Source organism: Lissotriton helveticus, chromosome 3_1 (assembly GCF_964261635.1).
Source record: "Lissotriton helveticus chromosome 3_1, aLisHel1.1, whole genome shotgun sequence".
Taxonomy (NCBI): Eukaryota; Metazoa; Chordata; class Amphibia; order Caudata; family Salamandridae; genus Lissotriton; species Lissotriton helveticus.
The window spans coordinates 404,210,403-404,222,633 of NC_136061.1; the positions used below are offsets into that span (position 1 = coordinate 404,210,403).

Sequence of the window (12,231 nt, forward strand, 5' to 3'; positions counted from 1 at the left end):
GACTACACCTGGTGACGAAACATGTGTCGGCTGGCTATTTGTTTCAATTCAGTCATTGCTTTATTAAAAAACACTTTTCAACCGTACACTGGTGTTGATCGTTGCAATTGTGATCCAAACTAGACTCTCATACCATTGTTACACCCCCACCACGTGTGCCCGGGACTGTGCCTAATTTTCCAGTGTGGGTACCTTGACTCACACATCTCTGGGGGTTATTGGGTAACTCCCCCAGCCTGGTAGCACCATACCTAGTTGATCATAGTAGACTCTACGCTAACTGGTCTGAGCGCCATTCTTCCTGATTTCATTAAAAACCACACTCCTAGCTCTCAAAGCATACCTTTCTTTGTGCATAGCCTTAGTGGGAGCGTGGATGCCGGACCTTCATATTGTTGGCCAAACACAAAGCCAATTATTAGCAATGGGTGTCATGCATTCTCATGGAATTTTCAGAATGTCACCAAGTAGTCGTTAGCACACCAGCCAGCAGTACTGTTTGGTGGGCTTCGACCTAAAAACACTCAAAGAAAAGGCCTCTTGGTAGTTCAGATGCAAAGCACTGCAAGCCTGCAAGCCTACAGGAGACATGCCCACAAGACTGAGGAGGATAAAGAATGTAAAACGAAAGCAAGGACAGAGATAGGACCCCTAGTTCTCTGTCTGCGTGCGAAACCTGATGGTTTTCATGGGAATTTTGTATACAACCTTCTAAAACGGTAACACACTTTATAACATTTTGGGCCTTTCGTCATTGGATGAGAAACCTTTCAGATATAGAACATAGGTGGATTACTTTTTTCATTTTTTTAAAGTGCAGAGTCTTAAAACGGTGTAAATCGTATTAGCAAGACATAAAATCTTTTCCAATGGAAAGTGTATCCTAAACAAAAACTTCAGAGGTGCAAGCGCTTTTTTGGAATTGTAACACATGTCGTGTTACAATTGCTAAGGAATACAATGGAATTTAAAAAAAAACAGACTATAGCCTCTATGCAGACATTGTTAGTTTATTGGAGAGAGTTCTTTTTTTCTTTTCAAAGAGTGTTCGAGGAGCACGCGATTAGTTATATTCACTGGTTATAAATGTAATGAAGATGCCTATGATAGAGAATTGGTGTTACAGGGTAGAATTTGTTATCTTCATTTTTGTCCTGTTTGAAGATCTCAGTGTTAAATCTAATAAATACTACCTCCTGCTTGACACTGAAATATTATTTTCTTCTGAAACAAATTTCGTGGGCCTCTTTTAGGACAGGCCGTGCAGTTCGCTGTGTTCTGGAACGTGGTGACGACATGTTGATGACAGGTGGACGGCACCCATTCCTTGGCAAATACAAGGTGAGTTCATAAGCTGAAACTGTGTTTGTAAAGAGGGATGCGATAGGAGGAAAGGAGGGTTTGCTATAGGAGGGAACAGAGCCTTTTACGATCGGGGTCGAGGGGATTTATTTGGTGTAGACTATACATAAGAGGTGGGTGGACTGGCCTGTAGGACATCTGCACACTCCTTACTATGATAATCTGCTATCGGTTGAGGAAATCGCTCATGAGTCAAGCCTTTATCTTAATGTACAGAATGAAGGAATTTGCCACCAGGTGCATGACGCAATCATTATTTTAAGGTGGTCTTGTGCAAAGTGAAAGCGTCTATATCATCATAAAGAAGTGAAGGTGGCAGAGCAAGTGCCTTGTGACGATCTGCCAGACCTCGGGGTTTTACCAAGACACATTAGACATTGATTGAGTCAGATGCATAACCAAAATGCTTGCTTGGAGTGCCTCCACGCCTGTTCTTATGGGGGTCCAGCTTTTTCCGATCTAATGACAGTGGAACAAATGCAATGATGATGTACATAGCAATAAGGTGCACATCATTGGAGCAGATCAAAAGGTAATGGTGTTTTTTTTCTTAATTAAACAATTGTACCTGTCTGCACAATATCCGCGTCATTACTTGACGAGCTGTGGTCCATGTTTCTTCATCTCTTTTCCTTGTAGCCCATTGTAGTCCACACATTATTTCCATATTCGCCATTTGGATTTGTTGAGGATTCCTGAAAATAGTAAAACTGTTTCCAACTTCTTGTGTTTACTGCAGGTGGGATTCATGAATGACGGTAGGATTATAGCAGCGGATGTCGCCTATTACATGAATGCGGGTTGCATGCCTGAGGAATCTATCTTTGTAAGTGTTGTGGAAGCATGTGGTGTTTCTGATTCAGAGAACTGCTATCACATGATGTTTTGTGTATTTCACTCCAATTCCTTCCTTGTTCTTATCCGGTGATTGTGATCTCTCTTGCAGTTGGGACCTACTGTGCCGCTCTATACATGTGCCCTCATTAGTGATTTTCTCTGAAGTAACCCATCTCTTTAGACTAAAGAGTGGGACAATCTCATTAATACCACAGTACTCTTCATCTCCTTACCTGAGGTATCCTGAAATTCCACAGCACCATTTAAATCTGTTCACACCTCCGGGAAAGGGATCCAGGCCACCAGAATGGATCCCCGTGCATTATAGCCTCTGTTACAGTAATACAGTGGATGGGACATATGTTATATTTGAACCCAGTATCACATCCGCCAGGCTCTAAATGAGACCCTAAGGCTGTTCTTGGTCAATGTGAAGGACTGTAGATCTGTATTTTTCTACTTAGGGCCCAAAGTACTAACCTACTTTATTGTCCTCAGTCTCTAATGTCTCTGTGGTGTGATGATGGGGTTTCACTGCTTTTATCAGCAGGAAGGGACTGATGTGCTTTCGGAATTAAAGAGTCATCTCAGGGAGGAGTTCAGTCACAGACTTGAGGGTGCAGCCGCAATTGCTTGGGAAATCATTACCTTGGCAATCCTAAACTATAGAGCACATTGCGGGAGTTACATGTTACATCCCATAATATAAATTAGAGAAAATAATGCACACAAGATTGAGGACAGCAATATATATGATACTTTTCGTTCTCTTCAGTATAAACTTGCTAAATACACATTCCTGTTTCGACAATTTGCCTGCCATTGTGGAGTGGTGTGGCTCACTGGTTAGAGGCGGCAGACCCGGAACCAGAGGACGGCTCGGGACCAGGGTTCTATCCCCGACGCAGCAGGGTCGTGGACCAGCGTCAGCGGACTCAAGAATTCTCGCTTCGGTGCCTACTCTAACCTGGGATCACACTCGGCAACTCTGGGCAACTCTTGCCTCATCTCCACAACGGCCCCCCACATACGCCGGGGATGCCTGGTTTCAGTAGGCACCATCTCACAGGGAAAGCCAGGACGGGTTCCCCAGCGGTCTACAGCGCAGAGATACTCCTTCGGGAGTCAATTCTAGCGCTTTAGAAACCCACAATTAATTAATTAATTAATTGTGTAACACCCACCTGTGAGTCAGATGCTACACAAATAAGTCTTATTTTTTTCAGCCTTGGCATGGCAGCCCCTTGAAGCAAAGGAAAATGGCCGTTTTAGAACAAAATGTAGAGGGTCATTTAGACTCTAGACGATGGTAGCTTGCTATGCTTGCAGATCGGCGGTAGCCATTGCTACTTCCTTCTCACCGAAGGACCGCGGTGCTATAGAAGCCCTTTTGTGAAAACTGAATGCCATATATACTGCCATTTTGTTGTGTCCTGCTAAGCATTTTATTTTTTTCTTACAGAAACCATGTCCCCAAAACAGTTTGTTTCTGAAATGTAAAAAACCCAATGACACTATCACTCAGGGAGTTTTCTCATGGTACGTGGAGGACAGTGTTGATTTCCCTTGAATGGCAGGAAAGATCTGCATTGGGAGATCCAATCACCTGTGCATTAAGGCAACTACCCTCTGGAGGACAAGTCACCACCAGTGAAGTCAGAGGAGGTTTGACAGGCAGACAATCAGTGGCTCCTCCACCTCTTAGTTGATGTGGGAGGTACACGTTTCGGGGGGCGGGAGATCCCTTCTGTCCCTCCAATCTCTAAACATACCCCTTAGTCTTTTCATGACATATTTGTTTCCTTAATAAATGGATTCTGTCTTTGTTGAGTAATGCAAAAGTTGTTTCATTTCATTATTGCATTCTCTCTTCATGGTTATTTGTATCATGCAGCCCACGTGTATATTTTCACACAGTCGAAGTAGAATGTAAATTACGTTTTATATCACTGTGCAATCAATGAAGCCCTTGCCTTGAAGTTTCTCATATCCATTAAATGTGAATTACATGTTTTTTTTCGCCTCCATGTTGCACATGCTGCCAATTAAGACATGGTAAGATATATTGTGGCCCTTGAAACAGCCATGCTGTTTTAAGGGCCGCAGCTTTGTTCTAGTGTTTTTGACCATATACTGGTGATTGCTAGGTGATCAGCCAAATGACTCTTTTTTTGACAGTGGATGGGAATGCTGAGAATTTGCTATATATATTGACTCGAGTATAACAAAGTTAGTCCGTGGTAACTTGAATCTTTTGGGAATGATCCAGATTAGGAAAAGGCCTTTAAGAGAATTCGATGAAAAAGTCAATCTTAAATTTTAATTGCAAAAGCCATCTAAAGGGGTAGGGTAACTGCTCATTCAAAATAGACCTTGGGTTCTGTACTGCTGCTGACGCTTGCGCTGGTGGAGAATCTAGAGCGGCATACCTTAATTGCTATGTTAGAGAACAGATTTATGATAACCTATATGTCCATCTTGGATGGATACAGTTTAAGAACATTTTGGCTTCGTCTCATAGAATTCAAAAAATCATATTTGAAGATTTTTTGCAACAAAAATGTAATTGATACTGTACAGATTAGCTAAAACAAAATGCAAAAGTTCTTTTTTCCAAGTGAAAATGGTATAATATGTAATAACTGCACATTTAATTCAATTTCATAATGGTTTCTATTTTTGTATCTTAAGGTGGTGGAAGTTGCCTTGCTGTCTATGGACCATGCCTACAAAATTCCCAACCTTCGGGTGCAAGGCTGGGCATGCAAGACAAATCTGCCATCAAACACTGCATTCCGAGGTTTTGGGTACCCCCAGGCTGCCCTGGTAACTGAGACGTGGATAGATGCAGTTGCAACCAAATCTGGTTTGCCACCAGAGAAGGTGAATACTTCCGAAGTAGCCAAATAAGTCAAGAGTTATTTAAGTTTCTTTAAATTAATATTGCCTGTTTTAAATTTTCACCATATGTGACTTTCCAACAGAGTTAGCATTAACTGGTTCACAAACAACCCTATGAGGGCTGACTGGCATTAAACAGTGGGATACACCAATGCTTTGTCTCCCAGCTATACCCCAGGCCGAAGGGCTTGAAGGTGACACAGCCTTTGTAGACCTGGCCCTCTTACTAGCTAAGTGGCAGATAACTAGTCTCATGGGTCGCCCCAAGTGACTCACTGGCGGGAGGAGGTTGCGCAGTGGGGACTCGCTCACTATGGGGCAATACACAGGGAGGAGTACAGGGGGCTCTGGAAGAAACACATCTCACTTGAGTGGGATACCCTTCTAGAACAATTTAAGGCACAAAACGATGTACTGGGGGAGGAGTGATGGCCGGCGATGTCCTCCCCTGCGGACATTAACCCACAATATTGCACCCTTCCCCTTTTTGGGAGAACAGCTGGGCTTCTAACAACCCTGTCTTCCCCACCTCACCGGGCACGCCACCCTTTCTCTCCCCCTGCCCCACAATCTGGACCCTTTTCCCTCTTTCTTTATACAATGACGATTTACATGTTTTCACATGCATTCCCACACAGGATGCTCCGTTCTTTTACGGTTAGGTAACACAGTTCATTGTTCGGTAGGAGGGACAAGTTGGGAGTTGCGATTGCCTTACTTGATGCCAAAATTCTCAATTACTCATGTTGTCCAGACTCTCAGATGTACTCTGTGTATACTATCTGCTGTTACATTATGTACCCCAGAACTGAGTGGATACGCCATGCTTTATGCCTTGTGACTGTATAACATGTAAAAGCAATACAGTTTGTATTAAAGAACAAAAAACTGGTTCACAAAATTCTTTGTGGACATTAGGCTAAATCACTGACACCTCATCACATCAGACAATGCCTAGTACTATACCAACACCATAGAAAAAGTTGGCAACTAAAGTAGAACATTCCTCAAAATAATCAAGCACTGAATCCAACCCCTGCCCAACCTTCATATGCCACACTCCATGAACAAGTGCAACGTCATAAAGCACTTCTTTAGCTGAGGACACAGATGACCCAATAGCACATCGGCCACACCAAAACTACCTGTATTCTGACACACACTCCTCCCTGCTCCATCCCACAATGGCCGTCCTTCAATTCCTTGTCTTTCCAATACCTCTTCAACTTTTTTAACTACCTCAAAGACACCACAGTGAAGATGATGTCTTGCCCTGATCCTTCATCAAAGCCCTCTCTCGAGAATGTCTCTTACCCCTACTCATCATTGTGAATGCCTCTTTCACTCATGGCATCTTCCCTGAAACTATCAAGATGGTCCAAGATGACCCATGCCTACTGACATTTCTGTTTCTCTCAGCCCCAATCGGCACTGTTGATCAATACACCATCACCCACACCCTGTAGTCTTAAATGGGATTCACAAGAAATGTTCTTCGCTTATCCTTCTCCTAGCTATCCGACTGACACCAGTTTGTTCACATGGGCACCTCTAGGCCTCAAATGATCCTGATCATCTGTGGAGCCCCTTGGCCCTCTACTCACAGCCAGCATAAAAAAGTTTGCCAATATGCCAGTGACACACAGGCATATTGGCAAACCTCTCCTATGCTCCAGCCATTCAGTGCCTTAAACAATATTTGCACCTCATCCAGACCTGAATAACCAGCACCTACCCGAAGCCTAAACCCACCAAAACAGAATTTCTGATATTCACCAAGAACAACATACAACAACAAGCCCAAATCACACTCAACAACATAAACCTGGACAGTTGCAAACCCTTTGCAAAGTCTCTCTGATTTATCCAGGACACTGATCTCACCCTCAAGAATCATATTGCCAAGGAAACTAAGAAGGGCTGGAACCCGCTCTCTCTTCTAAAGAAAGTGATACCATTCCTTCAAGAAAGCGACTTCAGAACTGACCTTCACGCCTTTATATAAGAAGCAGCACTCTTCAACCACGGCCTGAAGAATGATGACCACATCACTTCCACACTGATGGAGCTCTGCTTCCTTATCCTGTCGGCTAGGTTTGCAATTATAAAAAACACACATATACCTACTTACTACATACTACTAATGTACACAACAAAACGGAATCTCAAAAATTGTAAATCCTGATTCACAAAATATGCTCTGAGGCTGTTTCTGAGTGTATTTTGTTCTTAACACAAGATAATAGCCACAAGAAATGCTGAATTGTCCAAAGACATAAGAGAGCTTTAATTCATGACACATGAGGCAGTACTGCCTCCTCATACTAGTTTACCATGTAATCATAAACAATAAAAGGCTCTCCCCAGTCCCTCTTCCTGTTTGTTTTTTAATAGTGCAGATCAAACACAATACTGTTTTCCTGGCCGGAGGCGGGTAGAGAAGTATTAATTGAAGCACATCAATGGCACCGAGGCACACACAATCCTGTTTCCTTTCTTTTAGTCTTTTTCCCTTCCTTTTTTTTATATAATTCTTTTTATTCACTTAAGGCATCAAAACAGAAAGACACAATTCAGATGAATCACATTATAATCCGCAATACATTAGAAAAAGGGGAGGAAGTGAGACGTGGGGGGGAGACAAACACAAAATATATATACATTAGCAGCGTCACGGGGAAGAAGGAACATCATACACTGACTCTCTAGGTGGATACAAATTTCTCCCCTACACTGATTCCATTGAGTCCAGATTGCGGCCCATTTTTTCGAGGACGCCCTCTCGCAATAAAGACAGTTTTTTCTCGAAACATACTTCAATCCAAATCCCTCTTCCAGTTCACAATAGTGGGAGGAAGTTCAGCACCCCTCTTTTGGGCGATATTTCTTTTTGCAATCATATAGCTCAGTGTGATGCACTTTGTTTGCGCATTATTAAAGTCAGTGGGCTCCCATATATTGAGTAGTGCTTCCGGCAGCAGCAAGACTCTGGTGACCTCCTGAATAACATTATGAATCCTACCCCAATACTCAGTCATATGTTGGCACTCCCAGCAAATATGTAAAAAGGTACCTATCAATCGACACTTACGTCTACATAGTCCATCCCCTATCAGTCCTATCTGCCCAAGGCGAGGGCCGGTGACATAAACTCTATGTAGTATTTTTAACTGCAATCTTGCAGGAATTGCAACCACATTTGGGGAGGACACCGCTATTTTCCAATCTTCATCGTCTAGTTCTATTTCGTCTCGTGTCCATTTAACCCTAAGTTCCTCAAGCAAGTCAGCCCTATTATTGATAAGTTTCTCATAAATCAGGGAGTTTGTTTTATCAGGGAGATGGCCATCAAGAATGCTGTCCTCCAGGGGCGAGGCCTCCGGTGGCTCTTCATCTACAGGCAGGGCAGCCGACAATGAATGTCGGATTTGCACATAGCGGAAACACTCAGAGTCCGAAAGCTCAAACTCTACTTGCATTTCTCTGAATGATTTTATCCGCCCCCTACCCCACACTTCCCCTATAGTTGATATCCCTATCAGTTCCCATTTGTCAAATCCCTTAGTGTTCCACAGCTTACCCAATCTTTCGGATTCAAAAAGTGCGGTAGCTAGTGTCAATTTGTCTTTCCATCCCAGTGAGATCAAGGCATCATGCCAGATTTTAACTGCATGTTTTGTTGGTCCCGTGAGGTCGAATCTCAACGGTTTAGAGTACAGTGCCCTGCTGTAGCTATTCCCCAGGAGGAGCCATTTATCCATGGCATATCCGGGATCCTCGCCGGGTCCATATATTCCATGATTAATTGCAGCCAGCTGAGAGGCCCAGTAATAGCGCTTAATATCTGGGAGGGCGATACCCCCACCATACCACGGAAGCGTGAGCTTAGCCAAGGCAACACGGGGTCTTCCCTCCCAGAGCAGACTACGTTGTATCCCCTCAACCTCGCGGAAATAACAGGCAGGCTCTGCATCCAATGTATTCTGAAGGGCATATAAGAACCGCGGCAAAGACATCATCTTGAATAACGCCGCCCGGTCCAACAAAGAAATCGGAAGCCTCCGCCAATGAGCGGAGTCACTTTTAAGCCTACTCAGAGGAGGAAGAAGATTTTCAAAATATATAGCCATCGGGTCCAAGGAGATAAAGATACCAAGATATTTAAATCCATTCGTAGTAATCTGGACGGGACAATTTCGCGGAGGGGCCGGGGTCTCTCCACTAAGAACATATAATAACGACTTCCCCCAATTAATGGAAAGTCCGGAGTTTTTACCAAAGGAAGCCAGGACATCACAGACCACCATAAGGGACTTTCGAGGGGAGGTCAAACAGAGTAGAATATCATCCACGTATAGTGAAATTCGATCCTCCCACTCGGGAGACCATCGAATTCCTCGAATTGAAGGTTCCCAGCGGATCCATGCCGCCAGGGGTTCCAAAGCTATGGAAAAAAGGAGAGGAGAGAGAGGGCAGCCCTGCCGCGTGCCCTGTTCCAACTGGAAGGGCGCCGATACTCGTCCATCAACCACGACCTGGGCGAGCGGTTGAGTATATAATAATTGCACCCAACCAATAAACTTAAGTCCGAATCCAAATTTAGCCAGGACCACCCACAAATAGGGCCACTCAATTGTATCAAAGGCCATGGTAGCATCAAGGGAAGAGACAACAGCTTGTTCTCGCAGAGTATGGGCTCTGGCTATCACACCATGTGGCCTCCTCAGATTCAAAGCAGTATTTCTGTGGGGGATAAACCCTGATTGATCCGGGTGAATCAATCCACTGATCACCTTTACCAGTCTATTTGAAAGGATCTTGGCCAATATTTTAGGCTCCGCATTTAATAACGAAATAGGTCTATACGAGGCACATCTATTTTTGAGCTTATCTTCCTTATGGATCACCACCACCGATACCACTCTCTGTTCTCTGGGTAGGCATCCTCCCTCCCGGGCCTCGACAAACATACCTTTTAGGTAATGAGCCAATCTATCCGGTCTGAGTTTGTATAGTTCATTTGGGAGTCCATTAGGTCCCAAAGCTTTGTCTGAGTTCAACAATCGGACAGCCAGAGCTATTTCGTCAATGGTCAAGGGACTATCCATAAATTCAAAATCCTCCTTATTCAAACAGGGAAGACGTATATCCCGAAGTAAGAGATGTAAGTCCTCCTCTGGCCGATCCGAAATCGAGGCATAAATCGTTTGGAAATGTTGCGCAAAGCTGTCCACTACACTCTGCGGGTCTGTGAGCACCTCTCCCTCATCTGTAAGAAGTTCCGGGACCACGCGCCCAGTTCGTTCTTTTTTGTCAAGCCATGCGATTAGTTTCCCTGCCTTATCTCCAAGATCGTATAATCTCCCCTTCTGCTCCCTATCAAGAGCTCTGGCTCTATCAGTGACCAATGAGTTGTATTCATGCTGTTTTAGGCTCAAAACATGTAGGCAAGCCCGTGTCACCTCCTTCCCCAACCCTTCCTCCAATCTACGAATCTCGGACTCTGCCTCGACAATTTCTTTGTTCTTTTCCTTTTTAGCTCCGGCTATTAATGCCAAAGCATGGCCCCTGATAACCGTTTTGAATGCTTCCCAAAGGGACACCATAGAGGCTACCGATCCTTCGTTCTCTACAAAATAATTATCTATAGTCTTCACGAGGTCCCCACGGGTCATGGGATTTCGGAAATATCATGGGTTAGTAGGGGTAATTCTACCTGCTGAATACGGTGCGATTCGAAACCTAAGCCAGAGTGGAGAGTGGTCAGAGATGCCCCTAGCTAAATGAACCGCCTCACAGATATAGGATACCTGATCCGCTGGAACAAGACAATAATCTAACCGGGAGAGACTACTGTGCACCCCCGAGTGGAATGTGTATTGCCTGCCATCTGGGTGAAATGCTCTCCAGCCATCAACCAAACCCATCGCTTCCATAAAATCAGGCAGCCATCTTTGGGCAGGCCTTATATCTCGTGGGGGATATCTAATCAAAAATCCAGAGACTACAACGTATAAATCACCACCCATAATCAAAAATCCTCCCGGCAGCTCAAGCAGTATTTTCCCCAAATCAAAAAAAGGTAGCAGATTGCAAACCCGGGGGGACATAAACCGGTAAGAGGGTCAAAACCTGCCCCTCCTATCTACCTGAGATCCCAACGCATCGTCCTCTATCATCAGCCCATGTGGAATCTATCACTAAGGAAAGTGTCTTCCGAATCAGGATACCCGTCCCCCTAGATCCAGACGTAAACCCCACATGAGCAATCAATTTATATCCCATTCTGTGCATAGCCATGCATGAATTGCCAACTAAATGAATTTCTTGAAGTAAGACAACATCTGGTGCATGGCGCCTCAAATATTGAAGGGCTACGCTGCGTTTATTCTTGTCCCCCAAACCATTTACATTCCAACTTATAACCTTAAGTTCACTACCCCCCATCATCATAGGAAAAATCAAAATGTTCATCCGGTGTCAATTGCATACTAATCAAAATCAGTACACGGATGCCATCAACAATACAACAAACAACTGAAATGAAACCAAAGACTAATAGAGTGTCACACAATACTACAAAATACTCTTCAACCCTTCTTCTCCCACCCCCCACCCTGCACCCCTGCATGTTGCTTACGCGCATCCCCAACTAGCAGTGTGCCTGTCGCCCCCAGCAATCAAATACTAATCTACAACTAAACAGAGGTAGAAAACCGAGGGGGGGGCTATACTCACCCGCCACCTCACCCCGCTCCCGACTCCATCCCCTCTGCCCTGCTTTCAGATCAATATATTCAGCACTTATTTGAGCACCTTGAATCAGTGAAGAATTATTTACGTCCCTCTTCCCCCCCCGCCGGATTGCACTCCATTACTATTGAGGCCTAATACATTAGTTATACATTATTCTTGATCCCCCAACTCTGCCCATTCCTGGCCCTCTCTTTCAGAAGCTATCACACTGTCTAACCAGTCTGTCGCCACCTCAGGATTTTAAAAAAAACAGGTCTTTCTGTTAAATTCAACTCGGAGCCGGGCCGGGAACACCATTGCATATTTTAGCCCCTTATCCCTCAATCTTTTCTTCACAGAAAGAAAACTCTGCCGTTGTCTCTGAACCAACAGGGT

The 12,231-nt window shown here is 44.2% G+C and overlaps 1 protein-coding gene across 2 annotated transcripts in view; it reads left to right on the forward strand.

Annotated features, from left to right (window-relative positions):
* Positions 1-12,231, forward strand: part of LOC144822536 (aldehyde oxidase-like) — a 578,143-nt gene that overhangs the window by 316,039 nt on the left and 249,873 nt on the right. For both annotated transcript variants that reach the window (XM_078680182.1, XM_078680181.1), the window contains exons 23-25: positions 1,254-1,341; positions 2,102-2,188; positions 4,891-5,082. In XM_078680182.1, the coding sequence (XP_078536308.1) occupies positions 1,254-1,341; positions 2,102-2,188; positions 4,891-5,082 (367 nt within the window). The remainder of the gene's footprint in view (positions 1-1,253; positions 1,342-2,101; positions 2,189-4,890; positions 5,083-12,231) is intronic.